General features: G+C 35.2%; 1 protein-coding gene across 9 annotated transcripts in view; it reads left to right on the forward strand.

The window, feature by feature from the left end:
* The window catches only part of EVI5 (ecotropic viral integration site 5), a 206,946-nt gene that overhangs the window by 125,150 nt on the left and 58,720 nt on the right, over positions 1-23,076 (forward strand). For 7 of the 9 annotated variants that reach the window (XM_033432796.2, XM_033432822.2, XM_033432838.2 and 4 more), the window contains 4 exons: positions 1,892-2,026; positions 5,497-5,637; positions 6,803-6,961; positions 14,769-14,915. In XM_033432796.2, coding sequence (XP_033288687.2) covers positions 1,892-2,026; positions 5,497-5,637; positions 6,803-6,961; positions 14,769-14,915 — 582 coding nt within the window. The remainder of the gene's footprint in view (positions 1-1,891; positions 2,027-5,496; positions 5,638-6,802; positions 6,962-14,768; positions 14,916-23,076) is intronic. The other 2 variants (XM_033432788.2, XM_033432817.2) reach the window with 1 other exon arrangement.

Raw genomic sequence — 23,076 nt, forward strand, 5'->3', positions numbered from 1 at the left:
ATTCCTGGGGCTCTCCTGATAGAGTCTTGGAAAATAAGTGTGAAGTAACATAGAGCTTTAGATTAAAAGCAAAAAATTCTAGTATTATTCATAAAGTAACTATGACTAATTAAACAAAAATCATAGCACCTGCATTTTGGATGTGGTCATTCCAAAATTGCCATTCTCCTATTTGGTAAGGTAAGTATTTGCTAAGCTGTTACACCTATTGCAGATGTACTTCTTGTATTGATATATTGTTTTAATAGTATCAGAAAATTACTAGGAGAAACAACATGTAGTACACTGAATTTAAAAATTCTCATTTGCCTAATAAGTGGATGGTGCATTTTTTTTTTATTTTTTTTTTTAATAAATTTATTTATTTATTTATTTTGGGGTGTGTTGGGTCTTCGTTTCTGTGCGAGGGCTTTCTCTAGTTGCGGCGAGTGGGGGCTACTCTTCATCGCGGTGCGCGGGCCTCTTACTGTCGCAGCCTCCCTTTTTGCGGAGCGCAGGCTCCAGACACGTAGGCTCAGTAGTTGTGGCTCACGGGCCTAGTTGCTCCGTGGCATGTGGGATCTTCCCAGACCAGGGCTCGAACCCGTGTCCCCTGCATTGGCAGGCAGATTCTCAACCACTGCGCCACCAGGAAAGCCCTGGATGGTGCATTTTTAAAAATATCTTTTTGGGTAACTGGGGCAAGGGAGTACCATATGTTTTAATTAAGTATTTAATAGTTTTTAAATAGAGTTTTAATTTGATGTCTGTTTTGTTCCTAATGTCTTGAATAGTAAAAGGAACCATTCTTTACTTGTGCTAGTTCAGTGGGAAATTATTCCCTATGACTCTGTTGGAATTTTGAGTTGTCGCTATTTTTTTACTACGTGAGTTAAATGTGAAGTGATAGTTTATTTTAGGAAGTCTTTTATAATGGTGAATTCAATATCTTTTTGCTTTTTTGAACAGCTTTGTGTAGAAACTAGTTTAAAAAAAGGGATTTCTAAAGTAGCTGTATTGGTATAAAGTAGGAAAGGAAATGGAAAGGTTTCATGCTTCCATGGCTAATTTCTTTATGCAGCATCTTTTTCTTTGCTTCCAGCAGTCATTTTCATGAGTATATTTAAATAGATCTACATTTCTAACAGCAAATACATTTTTATTCTTTCGGGATTTAGGATGGTTCACGTTATTGTGGATGCTTTGTTTTTATTTCTATTAGGTTAAAATAGAATTTTCAGTAAATACGTACTTGTCTTCTGTAGTCTGTAATGGTGCTGTCTAATAGTAATATAATGTGAGCCAGATATGCATTTTAAAATGCCATGTTAAAAGGCGTAATTAATAATTAATGAAATTAATAAAAATTTTATTTGATTAAATTAATATTTTGTTTAACTCGGCATTTGAAATATTATTTCAACATATAATCAGTGTACAAATTACTGAGATATTTTGCCTTTTTATTTCACACTAAACCTTCAAAATCCAGTTTGTATTTTACACTGAAAACTTTTCTTAATTTGGACTTACCACATTTCAAGTGCTCTGTAACCATATATGGCTGGTGGTTACACTGTTGTACAGTTCAGGTCTATAGAGCTGGAACAAATTCTTAGTATCTGGATGGATGGACAGATAAAAAAAGATATTTATCTCCTATAAATTGGATTCAGTTAGTGTAATAACCGACTATGAACACCCAATAATATGATCATCTTTATAGATATCAAACCTGGAATTTTTTGTTCATTGGAAAGTTAATTGGAGGAAATAAGCTGGAAATATTAGGTGGATGGAACTTTTACAGTCTGGTTGCCCTCAATAGTTGTATTGTGTAATTGCACTTATTTTTATTATATATACATGTTCATACTTATGAAAAATTTCAGTGTATGTCTATAACTTGTAGCATAAATGCAGTTCCAACTACAATGAAGATTTTGTGCTACAGCTAGAGAAGGAATTGGTCCAAGCCCGACTGAGTGAAGCTGAGTCTCAGTGTGCACTAAAGGAAATGCAGGATAAAGTTCTGGATATAGAAAAGGTAAGAACAACATAAATGCTTTCATTCCCGAATTAGAATGGGACATGTGATAGATACTTGTTAAGTACTTACTGAGTAGTGAAATTGGACTTGGTGTTTTTGCACATTAAAAATCTTACATATTATAAGAGAGGAAAGGAAAAAAATACATGATTCCCATTTATTCTTTGTTGTTGCCATACTACTCAAAGTGCCATATTTAAGGTAAAAATGGAGATTAGAGCCCTTTTAGAGGAAAACAACCAGGATAATTTTGATATGAATAATGTTTAAATGTCAGAGAAGAGAAACTTAGGGGATAGAAATTAACCATTGTCAAGATGAATAGTACTTACAGCATTTAGACTATCACCCGAATGCAGCTGGTACAGTATCTCCCAGACTTCTCATTTCTGAAGTTCTGGGGGAAGTGGGACAATTTGAACTGTAACAGTCTACAAGGTAGTAATATTGCCTCTTGGCCATTGGCCCAGTACTAACCTTTTTGTTTTGTTTTTTAGTATATAAAATATGCTGAAAGTATTTGTCTTAAGCACATTTCAATTAATGTAATTAAACAGAAGGCAACAACTTCTAGAAGAATTAGATTTAGCTATGAAAAACTTGCCATATATTTGTTAATTTATGGAATACTTTTTGGGTCAATCCAGACCATAGTGTATTTTTTAATTTAAAGCCTGTGCTAAACACAAGTAAAAAGAACTAAAAACATAATCACATTGGTAGTTTTTTTAAAAAATGAAAATTACCATTTTTATCCCTATAGTATATAAATACATCATGTTGCTTTTATCCAAATAAAAGGTAAATTTCAAAAAAGAAAAATCCACTGTGAAATTTACATTCTGACTAAGCACAAAAGTACACAAATATTAGGTCTAATCAGAAATTTCAGCTGACAAGTGAACATTTTTACTTTGAAATATGTAGATCTGAGATATAGGAGTGAATATTTTGATTGAAACACATTGCAAATATACCTTGTTTTCATGTAAAAATAATGTTTTTAAAGAGAAAAAAGAAATTAACCATCATCTTCAAATATTATAATGCCTTCATCTGCAAGAGGTGTAGAAATAGACCAATACATAAACATTTCAGCGAAAATTTCATCTGAGTGTAACTGTTACAGCTTTCCAAGCTGCAAAAAAACCACCTCCGAATATATAGGAAGATCTTAGCTGGAGGTGTACTTACAGAAGCTAACTTACCTTTTTTCAAAGCTATTAAAGAACAGATTAGTAGTGGAAATAGAAATGATTTTAGGTTTCTTACAACCCTCCGACTTGAGAGTCTCCAAATCACAAACTCTGAATCTCTGTTTTCTCATTTATAAAATCATAGATGATTTGGGCTCTGTGTTGCGTTTGTTTCTTTGGCCCTTGGGTAGTATCTAGCCATTGAGTCAAAAACTCATAAATAATGGACATGAAAGATACCCTCAAATTGTTCTTAACTGTTAGAATAGGGTATAAGTACAATCAGTAGTGGAATAATTTTACTAGAAATCTACTTGCTATTTTTATATTATTTTTGGAAAACTTATTCTCCTGTTTGCTGAGAAAAAAGCTGGCAAGAATGCTGTAAAAATTACCTAATTAAGAGCATTCTGGGCTCCATGATTTAGGTAAGAATCTGGATCTTTTAGTTTTGAATATTTGGTAGAAAGAAATGTCCTTGGGTCCAATTTAAAAATAAATTTTTAAGTATCTTTGTTGGTATTCATGTTATAGAGTAGAAAGGAACTTGGAAGGTTTCATGCTTCCTATGGTTAATTTCTTCATGCAAGATACTTTTTTTAATGCATATACAGTAAATTTCTGGTTTTCAATTGAGAAAATATTTCAAGTCCATCATAAAAATGTGTAGTTGGCAAGAATAACTTTATTCCATCATCTCTGTGGGCTAAAATCTTCATGAAATATTTCAGATAGAAAATTTCATAGACTCAGGACTTGATATTTCAACAGTACTTCAGTTTACCTAAGGAGCTTTTACTAGAGCCTAATTTAGGATTCTTTGGTCATTCCCCAGAGCAGTTTAATATGGCAACCCTATATCCTATGTGGGTCTTTCAGCATGGTAGGAGATTAAATCTTGTACCCTTGAAGCAAATATTTAGGTCACCTTGGTGCTTATTTCTTGAATATTGATATAAATAGTGACTAAGGTACAGATGTTTTACACTCCCTTTTCAAAATGATATGCTGAGAAAATATAAGAAAACAGATTTTGGACTATTCTCTTCCATAAATCTTTAAAACATAAATGATGTTCATGCTTTGTAGTCCTAATCAGAGGTTAGTATGTTCACTGCCATATTGAAAAACATTTTTAATCCTGTTGCTCCATAATTAGTATTTTATTAAACAAAACAGAGTTAGACTTTCTGTGTCCTCAACATTAAGTACAGTTACCCTTATACCTTCCTGGTGGGAATGTAAAACGTGCAACTGCTTTGGAAAAGTTTGACAATTTCTTAAAAGTTAAATGTAGAATTACCATCTGATCCAGCATCTCTGTTCTTTCATATATACTCAGGAGAGTTAAAAACATATATCCACACAAAAACTTTTACATAAATGTTCGTAGCAGTGTTATTGATGTAACCCCAAAGTGGAAACAACCCACATTTCCATCAACTGATGAACGTGTAAATAAAATGTTGTATATCTGTACCATGGAATATTATTTGGCAATAAAAAAAATGAAACTTGAAAACATGCTAAGTGAAAGAAGCTAGTCACAAAAGGCCACGTATTTTATGATTCCATTTATATGAAATATTCAGAATAGGCAAATTCATAGAGACATAGATTAGTGGTTGCCAGGGGCTGGGGGTAGGGGAAACGTAGAGTGACTGCTAATGGTATAGGGTTTCTTTTGGGGGTGATTAAAATGTTCTGAAATTAGTTTGTGATGTTGATTGCACAACCCTGTGAATACTCTTAAAACCACTGACTAGGGACTTCCCTGGTGGTGCAGTGGTTAAGAATCCACCTGCCAATGCAGGGGACATGGGTTTGAGCCCTGGTCCGGGAGGATCCCACATGCCGCAGAGCAACTAAGCCCGTGCACCACAATTACTGAGCCTGCGCGCCGCAACTACTGAAACCTGCATGCCTAGAGCCCATGCTCCACAACAAGAGAAGCCACTGCAATGAGAAGCCTGCGCACCGCAACGAAGAGTAGCCCCCACTTGCTGCAACTAGAGAAATCCCATGTGCAGCAATGAAGATCCAACACAGCCAAAAATAGAATAATTAATTAAAAAAACAAAACAAAACCCACTGACTAGTGTTCATTAAAAGGGTAGGTTTATGGTTTGTGAATTATATCTCAATAAAATTAAATACAATTACATATGGGAGAAAACAGCTCATTATTTTGTTGTATTTTATTGTTATTTATGCTGTATTTTATTCTTCAAATTAAAAAAAAATCCCCAATTAAATTTTCTCTTGCTTTAGAGAAACAACTCGTTTCCTGATGAGAATAACATTGCAAGGCTTCAGGAGGAACTCATTGCTGTGAAACTGAGAGAGGCAGAAGCTATTACGGGTTTAAAAGAACTTAGACAACAAGTCAAAGATTTAGAGGAACACTGGCAGGTATATCAAAATATTTTGTGTGCTTTAAAAAAGAAAGGTAAAACCTGAATATCCATTTTGTGTGAATTTGAAGTAGTTAATGACGAACACTAGGATCTGAGTTTAAAGTGAGAAAGACCCTGTTTAATATACAAAACTGAGAGCATTTATAAATTGAAAGTACCGTTAGGCTTTTTCTCCCTTTCTGATTCTTATAAGTAAATAAAAGATAAAATAGAGATCAAGTCATTTTTATTGTGTTGTTATACCATTGTGATTTGTGTAACTTTTTCTAAAGAACTGAAAGAAAATACTTCTTTATATAGTACTTATTTCTTCTCCTGTTGATATTAAATTCATTGGTCAGTATGAAACATCAGAAGGGTGACGCCAATATAAATTTGTTTATGAATTTGTAACTTCTTTTGAAAATGGTTTTCCCACAAAATAAAACATTCAGTTAGTTGTATGCCCACAAATTTATTCACCCACAAATTTATTCACATATGAGGGAAACTTGATAAGTAGCAAAAAAACAAAACAGAATCTATAAGAGAGAAGGGAGAGAGGGAAGAAAAAATAAACTACACATCATTTCAGAATAGTGATCTTGGTATGAATTTGGGATGGGGGATGCATCTAGCAAAGACTGAAGTCAGTCCTTTAAGTTGCCATGGCTTTTTTTTTTTTAAGAAGTATCAGGTGGCATTAGAAATTAGAAACAAATGAAACAAAACTGTCCTTCACCACAGATATTTTGAGAACACTGCTCTCAACTTCTAATATTGTTTCCTTAATTCGTGAAAGGCCCAATTTTCCCCTTTTCTTGGAATTTCATTACAAAATAATGTAAAAATCTCTCAGAAAAAAATTAGGGTGAAAAATGTATTCTTTACAATAATTAATCCACAGTATAAAAAAAATTGAACTATATCTGAGTTTATATCGCACATCTGCCACTTACTGGCTGTGTGACCTTTCTGAAGTTACTTACTCACAATTTCCATTTTCTCACCTCTATATTTAAAATAATAGTGTTTAACTTTTAAGATTTTCTGGGGATTAAATAAAATGATTCATATAAAGTGCCTTATACAGTACTGGGCCTGAAATAAGTGCTTCGTTAAGTTGACTCTTACTGTAATGCTGGGAATATTTGTTGCGATATAATTTTTTTGTATTTCAGCGCCACTTAGCTCGTACTACTGGGAGATGGAAAGACCCACCTAAGAAAAATGCTGTGAATGAGTTACAAGATGAACTGATGACCATTCGACTTAGAGAAGCTGAAACACAGGCAGAAATAAGAGAAATAAAACAAAGGATGATGGAAATGGAAACACAGGTATAATGGGAAAGCCTAATAGCTTTAAAAAATACTGTTAGCCCGTTAAAAGTTTATGCACAAATTGTATCATCCTTAGAACAGAGCCAAAAGGTGGACACATGAAACTGTCTAGACTGCAGTTTTCTAGCCCAGATAAAAAGAGCTAAAAGTGTATTCCTTGACAGCAGAGATTTAATATCTTCTTTGACTCTTTCAACAAAGTTTAAACAAGTCATAAAACTCTATATGACTTTGTTTCATTGTTGTACAACCTGAAAGGGAATACTCATGTTGAGCAAAATTTCTTAACCTCAACAATATTAACAGTCAGGACCAGTTAATTCTTTATTGTGAGACTGGCCTGTGCATTGTAGTATGTTTAGCAGCATCCCTGGCCTCTCTACCTACTACCATATCCCTCTACCCTCTACTCAGCACCACGCCCCTGCCACATTGTGATGGCCGAAAGCATCTCCACACATTGCCAAATGTCCCCTGGGGGGCAAAATTGCCCCTGGTTGAAAACCACTGATGTAGAATATAATGTGAATGATGCTTCCTAAAGTGTAATGTGGTGACTCTGAGCAGTCAATTCCGAAATTACACTTCTTTCTTCTCAAGTCCCATTTTCTCTAATAAATCTTATCTCAAATATGCTTGACTTAAGATCTGCAAAGTCCTTTTTATGTAACCCATTTACGTTATAAAAGTACCTTTGGTACATTTGGTTTTTATGTGGTACATCTGTGTGGACTATATTCTTTATTCTCTGTAATGTTATTCAGTTTTCAAAATACTTATTCAGTCAGTAGGGGGCATAGTTAACTCATATATCATTCTGTATACTTACTGCAAAATGATTATCCCAAACAGACTCATATATAGAGAGAACAAACTGATGTTCATCAGAGGGGTGAAGGATTAGGGTTGGTAGAAATAGGTAAAGGGGATTAAAAGGTACAAACTTCCAATTATAAAATAGTTGTCATGGGGATATAGTATACAGCATAGGGAATATTGTCAATAATATTGCAATAGCTTTGGACAGTGATGTTATCAGACTTACTGTGGTGATCAATTTGCAATGTATATAAATGCCATACCATATGGCATTTATATGTCACTACGTTGTATACCTGTAAATAATATGTCAAGTATGCCTTAATAAAAAAATTAAAAATACATAGAAGATATTAAAAAAAATGATTATCCCAACTTAAACATGGAAATGATTATCCCAACTTGAACATGGTAATGTGGATATGTAAATCCTTTAGATTAAATGTATCTTGTTTTACATTGTTCAAAGTTATTTTCTTGTATTGTTCATTGTAATTAAAAATAACAGTAAGATTATGAAAAGTAGAAATCCAGCTTTGTGATGGTAAGTTTTATTTTTATAATCAGATTTTATCCCAGTATAGATATTAAAGATGCAAACACAACTTTTAAGCCAGTGTTCAGGATTTATTTCAGAGTGACTGTAGGTGAATGGATCAAACTCAGCAAATGTGATTTGGGGAACTTGTGACTACAAAGCAGTATGCAGCCATCAAAGATCTTACACTTAAAAAAAAAAAAATCTTACACTTGAGAAATCAGGCAAGCACAAACTGTATTTAATATAATTCACTATGTGAGATAATCAAGGTTAACTAAATTTACTGTGGTAATCATTTCACAATATATGTAAGTCAAGTTATTATGCTGTACACCTTAGACTTATACATGCTATATGTTAATTATATCTCAGTAAAACTGGAAGCAATATATAATTCAGAAATTTGTAAGTAGAGAGTTAGATAGAAATTGCTATGGAGACTAGGACAGGACAGTTAATTGCAACTTGGTGGTTTGGAGAAAGGCTTCCTAAGGAATTTGTATTTTGCACTGTGCCTGACTAATGATCGTGGCTCCTAAATGTCAGTGCATGTACTGGTGACGATCCATGAAGTTTTCTCATTGCAAAGTGAGGAAAATAAAAACAGATAGTGTCGTATGATGTTAATGCTGTATTAGTCATCTAAAGAATATTACATCAAACACCTATGTATCCAGCATCCAGATTAAGAGATAGGTCCTTGTTGATACATGTAGCTCCAGTTCTTTCATTTTAATGACTTTTAGAAAAGTCCACCTGATAAGTATACCTTGGTTTATGGAGCCACTTTCCTTTTCGTACCGATTTTTGCTATTACAAACAGGGCTGCTATGAGCATTCTTGCATGTTTTCTTGTGTATATCTCTAAGAGTTTCTTTAGTACAGGGGTTCTTATCTTTTTTGTGTGCCATGAACCCCTTTGGCAGTCTGAAACCTATGGACCCCATCTCAAAATGTTTTTTAATGCATAAACTACATAGGATTTCAAAGAAAACCAGTTATATTGAGGTACAGTTATCAAAATGCTGAAGAACAAGTTTGTAGTATGGAATGCAGACAGAGACATACACAACATATTCCCATTGCAGGAATCAGGTTTTTCATAATTTAGATTTTTTTTGTACCTAAATTAAATTGTGCTATAATTTTCCTTTTGGGGGAACCTTTTATCTGGTTTTGGCACCAAGGTAAGCTGGGGGAATGAGTTGGGTTGTATTTAACTTTTTCTGTTCTCAGAAGTTTTATGTAAGATTGAAATTACCCATTACTTGAATATTTGCTGGAATTCATTCCTCTTTTTTTTGGGCCATGCGGTATGTGGGATCTTAGTTTCTCGACCAGGGATTGAACCCGTGCCCCCTGCAGTGGAAGCACGAGATCACTGGACCACCAGGGAAGTCCCTGGAATTCATTCCTTTAAACAGTCTTGTTTTTTGTTTTGTTTTGTGGGTGTAATAATTATTGATCCTAGTTGTTGAAGGGTTATAGATCTTTTCAGGTTTTCTGTTTCTTCTTGAGTCTGGTGCTGTAAGATGTGCTAAACTTCTTCAAGACTTTTTAAGAAAAGAAAGAAGGCACAAATAAACACTATTAGGAATGAGAAAAAGGGACATAAATATAGATCCAGTGAAAATATTTTTTAAAAACATACTCTGAACAAGTTTAAGTGATACATTTGAAATTTGAGTATTTAGATGAAATGGGCAGTTTCCTAGGGAAATATAATTTGACTTGATGTGATTTTTGCTTTGGTTTTTTCTTGAGCTTCTGGGACCTGTGAATTTGTGACTGCCATGAAATTTGGAAATTTCTGGGTCATTATTTCATCACATATTTCTTCTCCCACACTCTCTTCTTCAGGGATTCCATTTACACTTATGTTAGGTTGTTTGATGTTGTCCAGCAACTCTTGGATGCTCTACTCTTTTCCCTCCCATTATTTTTTCTCTTTGTATTTCAGTTTCTATTGACTGACATATTTCTCTTGATTTATCACTAAGTTCACTGATTCTTTCCTCCAGTTTGTGAGTTGTCTGATGAGCTGTTTAAGGTATTCTTTACACCTGTTAACTGTGTTTTTTACTTCTAGTATTTGTTTAATTCTTGTAGTTTTCATTTCTTTGCTGATATTACCTATCTGATGTTGCATATTTTTCACCTTTCCCATAGAGCCCTTATTTTAAATTCCCTGTCAGATAATTTCAATATCTGTGTCATATATGAGGCTGGTTCTGTTGATTGCTTTGTCTCTTGGAAGTGTTTTGTTTTTTACCTTTTCGTATGCTGTGTAATTTTTTGTTGAAAACTAGATGTGTATCTTGTGTAGAACAGTAGACTAAGGTAAATAGTTTCTTGCCTGGAAATGGGTACATCTTTCCTTCTACTAGGTCTTTAATGTGGGGGATTTGAGTTAATATAGTCAGGAGTTGGGCTGGTTTGAGGTTTGTTGTTTCTGTGGTTACCCTCATTGCACCACGGGCTTCAAATTCCTCTAGCAATATCTTATTTTTAGATCAGGGGTTGGTTTGCCAAAGGGTTTTCTTAATATCTTTAGGTCTTCCCTTCGTACAGTACTTCAGGGGGTCAGTCCCCAGCAGTATTCCACTGTTACTTGTTACAGGAAATTGGAGGGTCAGAGAACACTTCTGCCCTATTGTTCTGATAAAGCCTCAGTCTTAGGCTGCATCATGTCCCTGGATCTGGGGTGTTTGGTCTCATTAGTGCTCCTGTCCTACCCCCAAGCTCTAGTCCTGCCCCTTCCCCAGATGCACTGATATTCCCCGTGCCCCAGAGACAACAATATTTGTTGTCCTGCTCCAAGCAGATTAAACCTTTTGTTCTGTAGAGGAGATAAGCAAGAATTAGTGCCCCTGACATATCAGCTGTTTCCTCCCTCCCTGCGGCCTGTACCATGGAGATCTCTTTCTCAGGACTCCCACCAATCTTTTTCGTGTGTACCTATTGGGGTCCATGAGGGAAAAGTGTATAAGAGTTTATGCACTCTATTCTCCCCACGGGCTCCACGCTCTCTAGCCAGCCCACACTTGAGCTCCACCAATTCAATGTTTATTCTAGCTGAATTATTCTTAACAGCTTCTAGCAGCATCTGCCCTGTCTCTTAGATTTTTGAGCTAGTTGGTTGTCCTGTGACCTCACCTCTCTGGGTTCAACATTAGTCATGAACTTAGAGTTTGGCTGCCTTTTTTTTTTTTAATTGAAAAGGTGGAAGCAATGTTCTTTCTGATTCTCTATATCCGCAATCAGAAATCAAAAGTCTTTTTTTTTTTAAATTTTATTTATTTATTTATGGCTGTGTTGGGTCTTCATTTCTGTGTGAGGGCTATCTCTAGTTGCGGCGAGCGGGGGCCACTCTTCATCGCGGTGCGCGGGCCTCTCACTGTTGCAGCCTCTCTTGTTGTGGAGCACAAGCTCCAGACGCGCAGGCTCAGTACTTGTGGCTCACGGGCCTAGTTGCTCCGCGGCATGTGGGATCTTCCCAGACCAGGGCTCGAACCCGTGTCCCTTGCATTGGCAGGCAGATTCTCAACCACTATGCCACCAGGGAAGCCCAAAATGTCTTTATTATGATGTATTTGAAATTATTTTATTTTGTATTCTGTTTCTTCTTTCTTTCTATGTGTTTTCTTCCTTTCTTGCTTTTTATTGGATTTAGTGTTTTCTTCCTCCTTCTATTAGTTTGACTTTTATAATTCCTTTTCTTTTCTATTAGTGTTTATTACCTAAAGGAAAGAAAAAAGGAAGAAAATGCTTGCCTGACTGAACAAAGTCTAAAGTTAGTAATTATCTCTGTCATTCTTCCAAACTATATAAGGGCCTTAGAATAACTCCATGTGTTCTTCTTACATCTTATGATTATTGTACATTTTTTTTATATCTCCAAATTCCTAGGCATTATTATTGTTTTATGGAGTCAGTACTCCTGTGGATTTGTCTACCTGCATGCCAATTTTTTGCTCTCTTCTTACTTTTATCAAACAGTTTCTTTCCAGTTTTGATCATGAGTTGTAAACTCTCTCACTTTCTTAAAATAAATGTACTTTTCTCTCACTCTTGGATGTTGTTAGCTGAGTATACTTTTATAGGATGAATTTTTTTTAAGCACTACCAATTTTTCCTGTTGAGATGTCTGCTGGATATTTCACTTTCCGCCTTCACAGATACTCAGTTTTCCCCTTGATTTGCCTCTTCTTTTCTTTAGCATTTTTTAAGTTTTGTTATAATGTATTTTGATGAGGCTTTATTTATGTTGATATTTATCCTGTTTGGGACTAGTTGTGCTTCCTGAGCTGTAGATTCATATGTAGTTGTTGTTGTTGTTGTTGTAAAAGATTCCCAACTATTACCATCTTCTTAGGCCATCGTGTCTCACTTTTTTTTCTGCAACACCTGTTAGGTATATTTTATCCTGAAACACCTAATAGGTGTATTTTATACTCCCTTATTCTCTTTTCTGTGTCTCAACATAATTGAATTTTTAACAGCAGTGTCTTAATTTTAAAAATTATATTTGGTTATTTTTCAAATTTGCTGAATGCTTTTCTGACAGTGACCTGTTCTTTGTTTATGTTTTGCTTCCTCTTTTTATGCCTATGTCTAATAATTTTAAATATAAACTATTTTGTATAAAGCCCTTATGTGATTATTTTACTATCTAGAGTTCTTAAAAATCTATTCTTGCTATTTATTTATTTTTTTGTCTACCATTTCTCACTCATAGTCAATTCTTGGATTTTGTTTATGTGTGAGTGTTTTGTTTTGTAATTTTGGATCGTGGAATGGTATTCAGGGGTGTAGGGAGGAGTTTTGTCTGTGGGAATTCTTTGCAGCTTATGTTGAAGTTGTGTCCCTCTGTAGTATAGTTATTTGTCTTAATGGTAGGAGGTAAGACAGTAAAAAGAGGTTGTAGAACATTTTGAATACAGTACTAAGAAGTTCACTCTTAATTTTGTAGACAGACAGTGTTCATTGATTGAAAGTGAGAAAGAAGGGGGTGACATAGAGGATCGTCTTAGGAAGGAGGCATTTCTTCTGTGAGTCAGGAAGATGAGTGGTGAAGATGAAGAAACCTGGAAGTGGTAGAAAGTTTTAGAGCTTAAATCTATTGGATGATCCAGATTTTAAAATTAAAACTGGAGGCAGGATCATCTTCATAGAGTGAGATAGAATAGGTTTAATAATAGTAACAACTGAGTATTTATTAAATGTCTTAAATTTCAGGCATTAGGTGAGAACTCCTTCCATAAACTTTTCTCACATAATTCTCAAAACACGGCCTTAAAAGACAAGCAGTAATCTATGGTTCTATCAGTGTACTATAATTTGATGGCATTAGTTAACTTGACCAAGGTTGAAGAATGGTTAAATGAAGAGCCTAATTTTGCCTGTCTTTGGTTATGAAAATCCATTACTGTTTCTTTCAGGCCTCTAATAGAATAATTTAGCTTTGAGAGAATTCAAGCTGGGTCAAGCCTGAATGTGAAAACTGCCTCTTGTCAGTAAATTCAAGATCTATAACAAGATCCTATTGTACAGCACAGGGAACTATATTCAATATGCTGTAATAAACCATAATAGAAAAGAATATGAAAAAGAATACATATGTAAAAAACTGAGTCACTTTGCTGTACACCAGAAACTAAAACTACATTGTAAATCAACTATATACTTCAATAAAAATAAATAAAAGATCTATTTTTTTATCATGTCCTATAGTTATAATACACTAAGCAGCTAGCATGTATTGAGTTCTTACTATATATTAAGCTCTGTTAACATGTATTATTATCTTGTTTAATTCTAAAGATAACCAAATGAGAAACAGATAGTATATTTATGTACATTTTTCAAATGAGGAAATAGAAACTAGATATTAACTAGTTTGCTTACTCACCAAATAGCAAGCCAGAATTCAAAACCAGTCCATCCTCCATAAAAACAGACTGTGCTATATATATTTTAGGAATGTAGAAGTTCATGTGATATATTTTGTGACATCAAAAAGTTTACAGTCCAGTAAGTGCTGATGATACCTTTTGATTAGTCTGTGTTTTCTTTTGGGAACTGGAAAAGGGAGTTAAATTCATCGTATCACATCTATTTTATACCATATTGCCTATTTCAGAAATTAATACCTACAAGTTCTGTGTAAACATCCTTATAGTTTATAGATATTTATTGTATAAATGGTAAATGGACCTCTAATGAGAATTTCTAATATGAACCTATGCATCCTTTTGGATGATTTGATTCTTAAAGCAGTTTTATAATTTTTTTAATGTATTTAACTATTTGTTGAATAAAATAGGCCTATAACTAATAATAATATTAAGAATATTATTGAGGCATAATATGCGTAGGTAGAAATTTATAAGTTTTTTCAGGCCTTTTATCTATACTCTGAGTTTTTATATTTTTAATTATTAGAACCAGATCAATAGTAATCATCTTCGAAGAGCAGAACAAGAGGTGATCAATCTACAGGAGAAGGTGCAGTATCTTTCTGCACAGAACAAAGGACTACTTACCCAATTAAGTGAAGCAAAGCGCAAACAAGCAGAGATTGAATGCAAGGTAAATATATCATTTAGCAAGTTTATGTTTTTGTCAATATAATAATACTTTTTTTGTTTTTGTCTCATCATTGAGTACATTATCATAAAACCAAAAAAAAGCTAGTCTTATTTCCTACTTTTCCTGAAGTTACTTTGGCAGTTGCTTTCAGGCCAGGTTAGCTCATCTTGCTTTGGGTGGATTTCAGTCAGGAAACTTCATTTTCAACCACTTGGTTAAATGCCAGTGCAGGAAATTAAGTTAACCAAGTGGTTGAAGATTGGTATCTCTTTTTACCCATAGCCCTTTAAAACCGAAGCTTTTAATGTCTCAACCAAAAAGATAGGTAATTTAGAAAGGTTGGGGCAACTCTGCTTTTATTGGTACCTTATTGGCAGGCTGTCAATATTGATATATGTTTTCTGGCTAGAGAGCAAAAGAGGTGTGCGTGTACCAGTGGGTTGGGAAAGTTGTGTACATTTCACATTGCTATTTTAATCAGTTTTTAAATTTTTTGTGAAGTGTTTAGATTCGTAAAACGTGGAAAAGTTTTTGAATGCAAGTACGTTTTTTCCTTAAATAAATTTACAATATAGTAATGGTGAGAGAGAAGAGGAGGTTGGGAAATGGGGTGGAAGGAGAGGGACTGTGTGTGTGTGTGTGTGTGTGTGTGTGTGTGTGTGTGAAGTAACTAAAGAGAAGACTGTGGTGTGAACATTAGAATGGATTACTGAGGACAAGTAATGGGATTTTAAAAATAAACTAGACATCCATCTTTCCATGGTGAGATAGTAGGAATGATGCCCTTTAAAGATTCCAGTCTTATTATTCTATGATAAGAAATAAGACTTTCAATGGCACATATAAAGCTGTAATTCCATCAACTTGTTCTGGTGTCATTAAAAACCAAGAGTGAAGCTTGAGTGGTTTATCAGTGTCACTGAAATCCAGAGATGAAATTACATCCTAATAAATATGCATGGCTCTTACAGTTTACACTGACAGAAATCTGTAGGCAGTACTGAAGTTTGTACTGACATAAGAGTAGTCCCTCTTGAAGGATGTGACTAGGCTTTTATTTTTGGCCTCATCATGCAGCTTGTGGGATCTTAGTTCCTGGACCAGGGATTGAACCTGGGCCACAGCAGTGAAAGCGCCAAGTCCTAACCACTGGACTGCCAGGGAATTCCCTAGACTAATTTAAAAATAAAATGATGTGACATGAGGTTACATCAATTTGATTTATCATACTAATATCTGTTTGAGTTTTTTGGTGCTATAGTGTCTGTGCTGACTTACTTTTAATAAAGAATTAAATTTAGCCTTTTTTATTATTGGTATAAGTTTTCCTTTAAACATGTTGTTAACACTGTTACTGGATTTAATATTGCTCCTCAAATGCCTTAGCACCTTTTAATCAAAGTACAGTATTCTTTGGAAATAAATATTTGGGGAGTTTGCTGATGAAAATAATTGTTTTCTTTGAATTTATCTAAGTAATGGGCTCAGATTCAGAATTTTCAGAACCGATATGAGATTTTATTTAGTTTTAACTTTTCATTAGTACCTTTGTAAAGTATGTTACAGATACTGACTCTGAGATCTCCCCCATGTTTAAGGTGTATATTGATTTATTCAATCTTTTTAATGCCATTTGCAGATTTCAAGAATGATCAGTGTTAATTGTCACCCTAGCATCTAGTACATTCTGGTTAAGTGTACGTATTTTATTTTGTCATGCTGGAACAATTCAGCAACAAACCTAACTTTTTCAAGGGAGCTAGTCCTTCAGTTATATAAATCTGATTCATTTTCATTTAGTTTTATATGATTATGGCTTATGATTTGCTGATAAGTAATTATTAAAGCTCATGTTATTTTCATTGATGTAAAATATGTCAGGATACTGTTTTTAATATTAGTGTTATTTTCCCTCTATAACTGAATTTGAATGTTCCCACTTAAAGATGAAACAGTACAAGTCTAAGACCCCTAATACGAAAATCCAAAACACTGAAACTTAAACATTTTCATAAATTTCACACAAATCCATTTGGAAGCAAAACCAGATTTGAATTAATTTACAGCCATTTATAATTTTTATTTATCCCACTTGGTGTGGGTATTTGTACTTCACTGCTTCATTGTGTTAAGCATTGAGTATACTCTTGCATAATGGATGCTGCCTCAGATCCCACTGGAGAGTACTAATGTTTGGTTTATGCACCTTACTACTCTTAGAAAGTCTAAAACATCTGAAATTCCGTAACACACCTGGCCCTCAGGATTTCAGTAATAAGATTGTAGGATTCCTACATAAATCTAAATTTGAAGACTATAGAAAGGTTTTCTATTCTCTATGCATATACAAACATAAAATTGTGTAATAAATAATGTTAAGAGGAAAGCTGAGTGAAGTATTATACTATGATTATAATACTGTGCATATATGGAATAATCATAGGAAGAAAAAAAGAAGAAATAAACCTCTTATATTTCATATACATTTTATTTGCTTATTTATTTTTTAAATACTTATTTATTTGGCTGCATTGGGTCTTTGTTGCGGCACACGGGGTCTTTGTTGCCGCATGCGGGATCTTCGCTGCGGCATGCGGGCTCTTTGGTTGCAGCATGTGGGATCTAGTTCTCTGACCAGGGTTCGAACCTGGGCCCCCTGCATTGGGAGCACAGAGTCTTAGCCACTGGACCACCAGGGAAGTCCCTCATATAAATTTTAGTAGCTTAATACTTACACATTTTTTCATAATGTTTTGATATTTTTAAACTAAAATATAAATAAAAGCATTCCCCTTTTAGTCTCTTCCTGACCCTACCAGATACCCTTTTACTTTTTTCCCAGGTAACTGCTTTTATTATTTTCTGATAAGTTCTTTTAGAGTTTCTTTTAGGCAGATACTAACAATTTAAAATGTATACTTTTAGAAATATACACTTTTATACAATTAAAAGTGTATGCTTCTTCTCCTCACTTTCTTATGTGAAAGTTAGCAGACAGTAATATATTCTACTTTTTGCGCTTTTTTTGGTGGTATGTTTTGTAGAGCTTTCAATTATCAGTGCTTAAAGAATCTCCTCATTAGTTACTAAGGTACATTGTTTTCCATTGCATGCATATACTATAGTATACTTAACTAGGTCCTTATTGATGAGCACATGGGTTGTTCCCAGTGTTTTGCTACTACAAGCAGTGTATAGTGAATAACTTTGTACATACATAATTTCAGATGTATAGAAGTATATCTACACATTCCTGTAGGATAAATTGCTGTAAATTTGATTGTTTTGTCAATTGTACTTTCATAGATTTTGTCAAATTACCCCACTTAGGGTTGTACCATTTTGTACTTTGACCTGCAGGGCATGATAGTACCAGTTTCTTCATCATGTTACTTGCAAATTGTGTAACCAAATCTTTTCATTTTAAATAGATATAATTTATATGTTCTAAGACAGTGATTTTCAAATAGGGATGGGAAGAGGTGAGATTATGAGACTTTAAAGAATGATGGCATCTATCAGTACTTAACATATTTGTCAAATATTTGGGTGTCTTCTATTTGTCGGTTTTTCTTGTAGGCATTGGGGATACTGTAATGGAGAAAGTGGGCATAATGTTTCGTGAGACAATAAGTAAAAAATAGGAAAGATCATTAGTAATGATGTACTATAGAGTGGGAGGTTAGGGGAAGTGGCAATTAAGATTGAATGCCAGGAGATGGTAGCAGAACTGGGACCTGAAGAATAAGAAAGAAGCAGCCATATGAAGAGTTGGACGAAGATCTTTGCATGAAAAGGGTCAGAGTTCAAGACCCAAAAGCAGGAAAGAACTTGGTTGCTGAGTCTCATGTATAATGCAGAGCTGAATGAGATAAAGTCAGGGAGGTAAGCTAGGACTCCACTTCTTACTGTGTAGATTTTTATAGGCCTTGGTAACAAGTTTGAGTTTTACTCTTAAATGCTGTGGGAGGCCACTAAAAGGTCTTAAGCAGGAAAGAAACATGATATATTTTTTGATTTGCTATATTTGCTTCAGTTTTTTTACTTTTAATTTTGAAGTAATTTTATGTTTACAGTGAAGTGGCAAAGATAGTACAGAGTTCCCATATACCCTTTAATCAGCCCCTCCTAATTTTAACATATTACATAACCATGATGCATTTATCAGTACTAAGAAATGCACATTGGTATAATGTTATTACTAAATTACAGACTTTATTTAGATTTCCCCATCGTGTCTCATTCTTCTTTGAGCTGCAACAGTTTCTCAGTGTTTTCTTATCTCTCATTACTTTGACTATTGAAGAATACTTGTGAGGTATTTTGTAGAAATCTTTCAGTTTGGGATTGTCATATGTTTTCTCATGCTTTGACCAAGGTTATGTATTTTAGGAAAGTATACAGAGATGAAGTGTCTTTCCCAATGCATCATATCAGGGACATACTGTCTTGATATATCTTACATCTAGTGGTGTTGACTTTGGTCATTTGATTAAGTTGGTTATCTGCCAGCTTTCTCTACTACAAAGGTTTTTCCCCCTCGTATTCTGTCCTTACAAACAAGTTACTGAGCCTAGACAATGGTCTGAGTGGGGGAAAGGTCATTGAGCCACAATTCCTGAAGGAAAGAGTATCAAAGGACTTGTGGGCATGTGTTAAGACCACCAGAGTAGGACAATAATTAATAAGTATTTGGAGGAACTATTTTGAGTTTATGCAAATATCCTTAAGGTTTCAGCAACTAATTCTATTTCATTTTATTTATTTATTTATGGCTGCGTTGGGTCTTCGTTGCTGCATGAGGGCTTTCTGTAGTTGTGGCGAGCAGGGGCTACTCTTCGTTGCGGTGCATGGGCTTCTCATTGCGGTGGCTTCTCTTGTTATGGAGCATGGGCTCTAGGCATGTGGGCTTCAGTAGTTGTGGCACACAGGCTCAGTAGTTGTGGCACACGGGGTTAGTTGCTCCACGGCATGTGGGATCTTCCCGGATCAGGGATCTAACCTGTGTCCCTGGCATTGGCAGGTGGATTCTTAACCACTGCGCCACCAGGGAAGTCCCTCAGCAACTAATTTTAGCATTTATTAGGGGATAATGCTTATAGCGATTAATATAATTTTTTTTGTTGTTTTTAGCTTTTTAAATTTTTATTTTATTTTTGACTGTGTTGGGTCTTCGTTTCTGTGCGAGGGCTTTCTCTAGTTGCGGCGAGTGGGGGCCACTCTTCATCGCAGTGCGCGGGCCTCTCACTGTGCGGCCTCTCTCGTTGCGGAGCACAAGCTCCAGATGCGCAGACTCGGTAGTTGTGGCTCATGGGCTTAGTTCCTCCGCGGCATGTGGGATCTTCCCAGACCAGGGCCCGAACCCGTGTCCCTGCATTGGCAGGCAGATTCTCAACCACTGTGCCACCAGGGAAGCCCTGTAATTATTTTTTAAAAGAACACACGTGCCACTGTGTGTGGAGATGGATTTGAGGCGGGATTGGAGAGGGATTTGATATGAGATCATCAGGTAGTAGTATTGAATACAAGACAGAGTTGCTAGCCTGGGCTCAGGTGTTGGCAGTGGTACTAAAGCAGAGTAGATCAGTTCAGTATTTTTGTAGAGACTTGGTGATTGGATTGGAGAGGGGGAAGATTGGGAGAAAACTGCTGCCCAGATTTTTGTTTTTTTACTTGATGGAGATAATATTTTTATACAATGTTAAAATTTGTAGAGCATAAATGTATTAGTTATCTATTGCTATTTAACAAATTACCTCTAAAACTTAGTGGCTTAAAATAGCAGTAACCACTAATATCCCAGGGTTTCTGTGGATCAGAAATTCAGGAGCAGTTTAATCAAGTGGTTCTGACTGAGAGTCTCATGAGGCTACAGTCATCTAAAGGCTTCGCTAAAGCTAAAGGATGAGGTTTTTTAGGTGTCCCACTCACATGGTTGCAAGGTAGTGCTGGCTGTTGGAGAGAGATCACTGTCCTCAAGGGGCTTTCTCTTAGCAAAGGATATAGACAAACACACCATTACAATGCAGTATGAGTAGTGCTATGATTGAGGAGGTATATAGAATACTATAATGGGCATTTAGTGTTACGGTTATGGTTCAAGCAAAGCTAACTAAGGAATGATTAAGCTGAGACCTTAAGGATATGTAGGAAGTAGTCAAGGAAAGGCAGCAGAGTTCACTAGACAAAGGGAATAGCACATGTGAAGAGCAAAAGTGAAAAGGAACAATAGGTTTTTGCTTGAACTGAGGAAGTTCATTCTAGTTGGAGGGAAGTGTGTGGTGAGGAATACTGGTGAGATATAAAGCTAGAGCAGTAAATAGGGAGCCAAATCATATAGAATCTTGGACACCAGTAAAAGAACCTGTTATCTCAAGATCTGTGGAGTACCATTAAAGTGTTTAAAGTTAGAGAGTGACAGAAAGAGATTTGAACTTTATTAAACATAGACACAGAGGTGTGCTGGAGCTGGCTAGTAAAGGCTTGCAAGAACCGATTGTTACAAGATGTTATGGAAAAACCTGAACGAACTTTTTGGCCACCCCAATAAATTTTCAGGAATTTTGTGGCACATTTGTTAAACAGCCATATTAAAAATTATTCAACATGATTAGACAAATTATGGTAGTAAATACTCAAATGTCATCCTTTCCTAATTATTTTTACACTTTACTATTATCTGTGCTTTTAAGATTATTTATACCTATTTGTATCTGTTTAGTGGAAATACCAATGTGTGCTACTCATGTTATATTCATTAATGTTCACTAATGTTATGTCGACTTGAAAGGAGCCATGATGGGAGTATTTACACCACATAAATTGGCAAACTACAAATCAGGGCTTGATTTATTGTTTTGTGGATTATCAAGACCAGAAGTTGGCAAACTATAGACCATATCCCAAATCTGTCTGGCTGCCTGTTTTTGTAAATAAAGTTTTATTGGAATACAACCTTTCCCATTCATATATGTATTGTATATGGCCACTTTCATACTCCAGTGGCAGATAGAGTGGTTGTGATAGACTGTACGACCCACAAGTCTAAAATTATTTACTATCTGGCCCTTTAAGGAAAAGTTTTTGAATCCTGCTCTAGACTGTTAATGCAGATTAAAGCTTAAAAATGTGTTGTATCTTTAGTCTTTACATTATGAATAGCACAAAATATTGAGGAAATCATCTTTCAGTGTTTGATTACTGTTATCAGAATGATAATAATTCTATTATCAGAATAGATAACTTGAACAAAAATTAACCAACGTTCATATCCATACTTCACTTTTTCCTCATTTTCAGTGGTAGATGACCTATGGATACAATAGTTTGGCAAAAAATTAGTGAAAGCATTCTCTGAGAGTATATTGACTACATAGAATTTATAATAGCATTATATATATCTTATTAACTGTGTGTTGTATATTATACATCTTCTATTTCAGTCTGTATTAAAATATATAATAAATGTACATACAATCACATGTGTACACACGCACACGTACACACACTTGCTTGAGAGCTGGTCGTTAAGCACTTTCCATCACAGCACTGGGTACAGAGACTACACTTTCTGGCCATGTACAAAATGGCAAAATATTTAAAGCAGTATTTGCTTGTAGTGATGTACCAGTATCATATCTAAGATTAAAAAATATATATATTTTTTGAGTGAACTATTTCTTTATTGTTACACAGTAGGGTCATTTACAACTTTTTACCATTGTAAATAGTGTTTTGATGTACTATAATTGTGTACACTTGTCTGAATATATATATTTTTTAAATTTATTTATTTTTGACTGCATTGGGTCTTTGTTGCTGCGTGCAGGCTTTCTTTAGTTGCGGCGAGCGGGGGCTACTCTTTGTTGCGGTGCGCGGGCTTCTCATTGGGGTGGCTTCTCTTGTTGCGGAGCACAGGCTCTAGGCGCGCGGGCTTCAGTAGTTGTGGTATGGGGGCTCAGTGGTTGTGGTGCGCGGGCTCTGGAGTGCAGGCTCAGTACTTGTGGTGCACGAGCTTAGTTGCTCCGCAGCAAAAAAAAAATATATATATATATATATATATATATTTTGTGGTATGCGGGCCTCTCACTGTTGTGGCCTCTCCCGTTGCGGAGCACAGTCTCCGGACGCGCAGGCTCAGCGGCCATGGCTCATGGGCCTA

Source organism: Orcinus orca, chromosome 1 (genome assembly GCF_937001465.1).
Source record: "Orcinus orca chromosome 1, mOrcOrc1.1, whole genome shotgun sequence".
Taxonomy (NCBI): Eukaryota; Metazoa; Chordata; class Mammalia; order Artiodactyla; family Delphinidae; genus Orcinus; species Orcinus orca.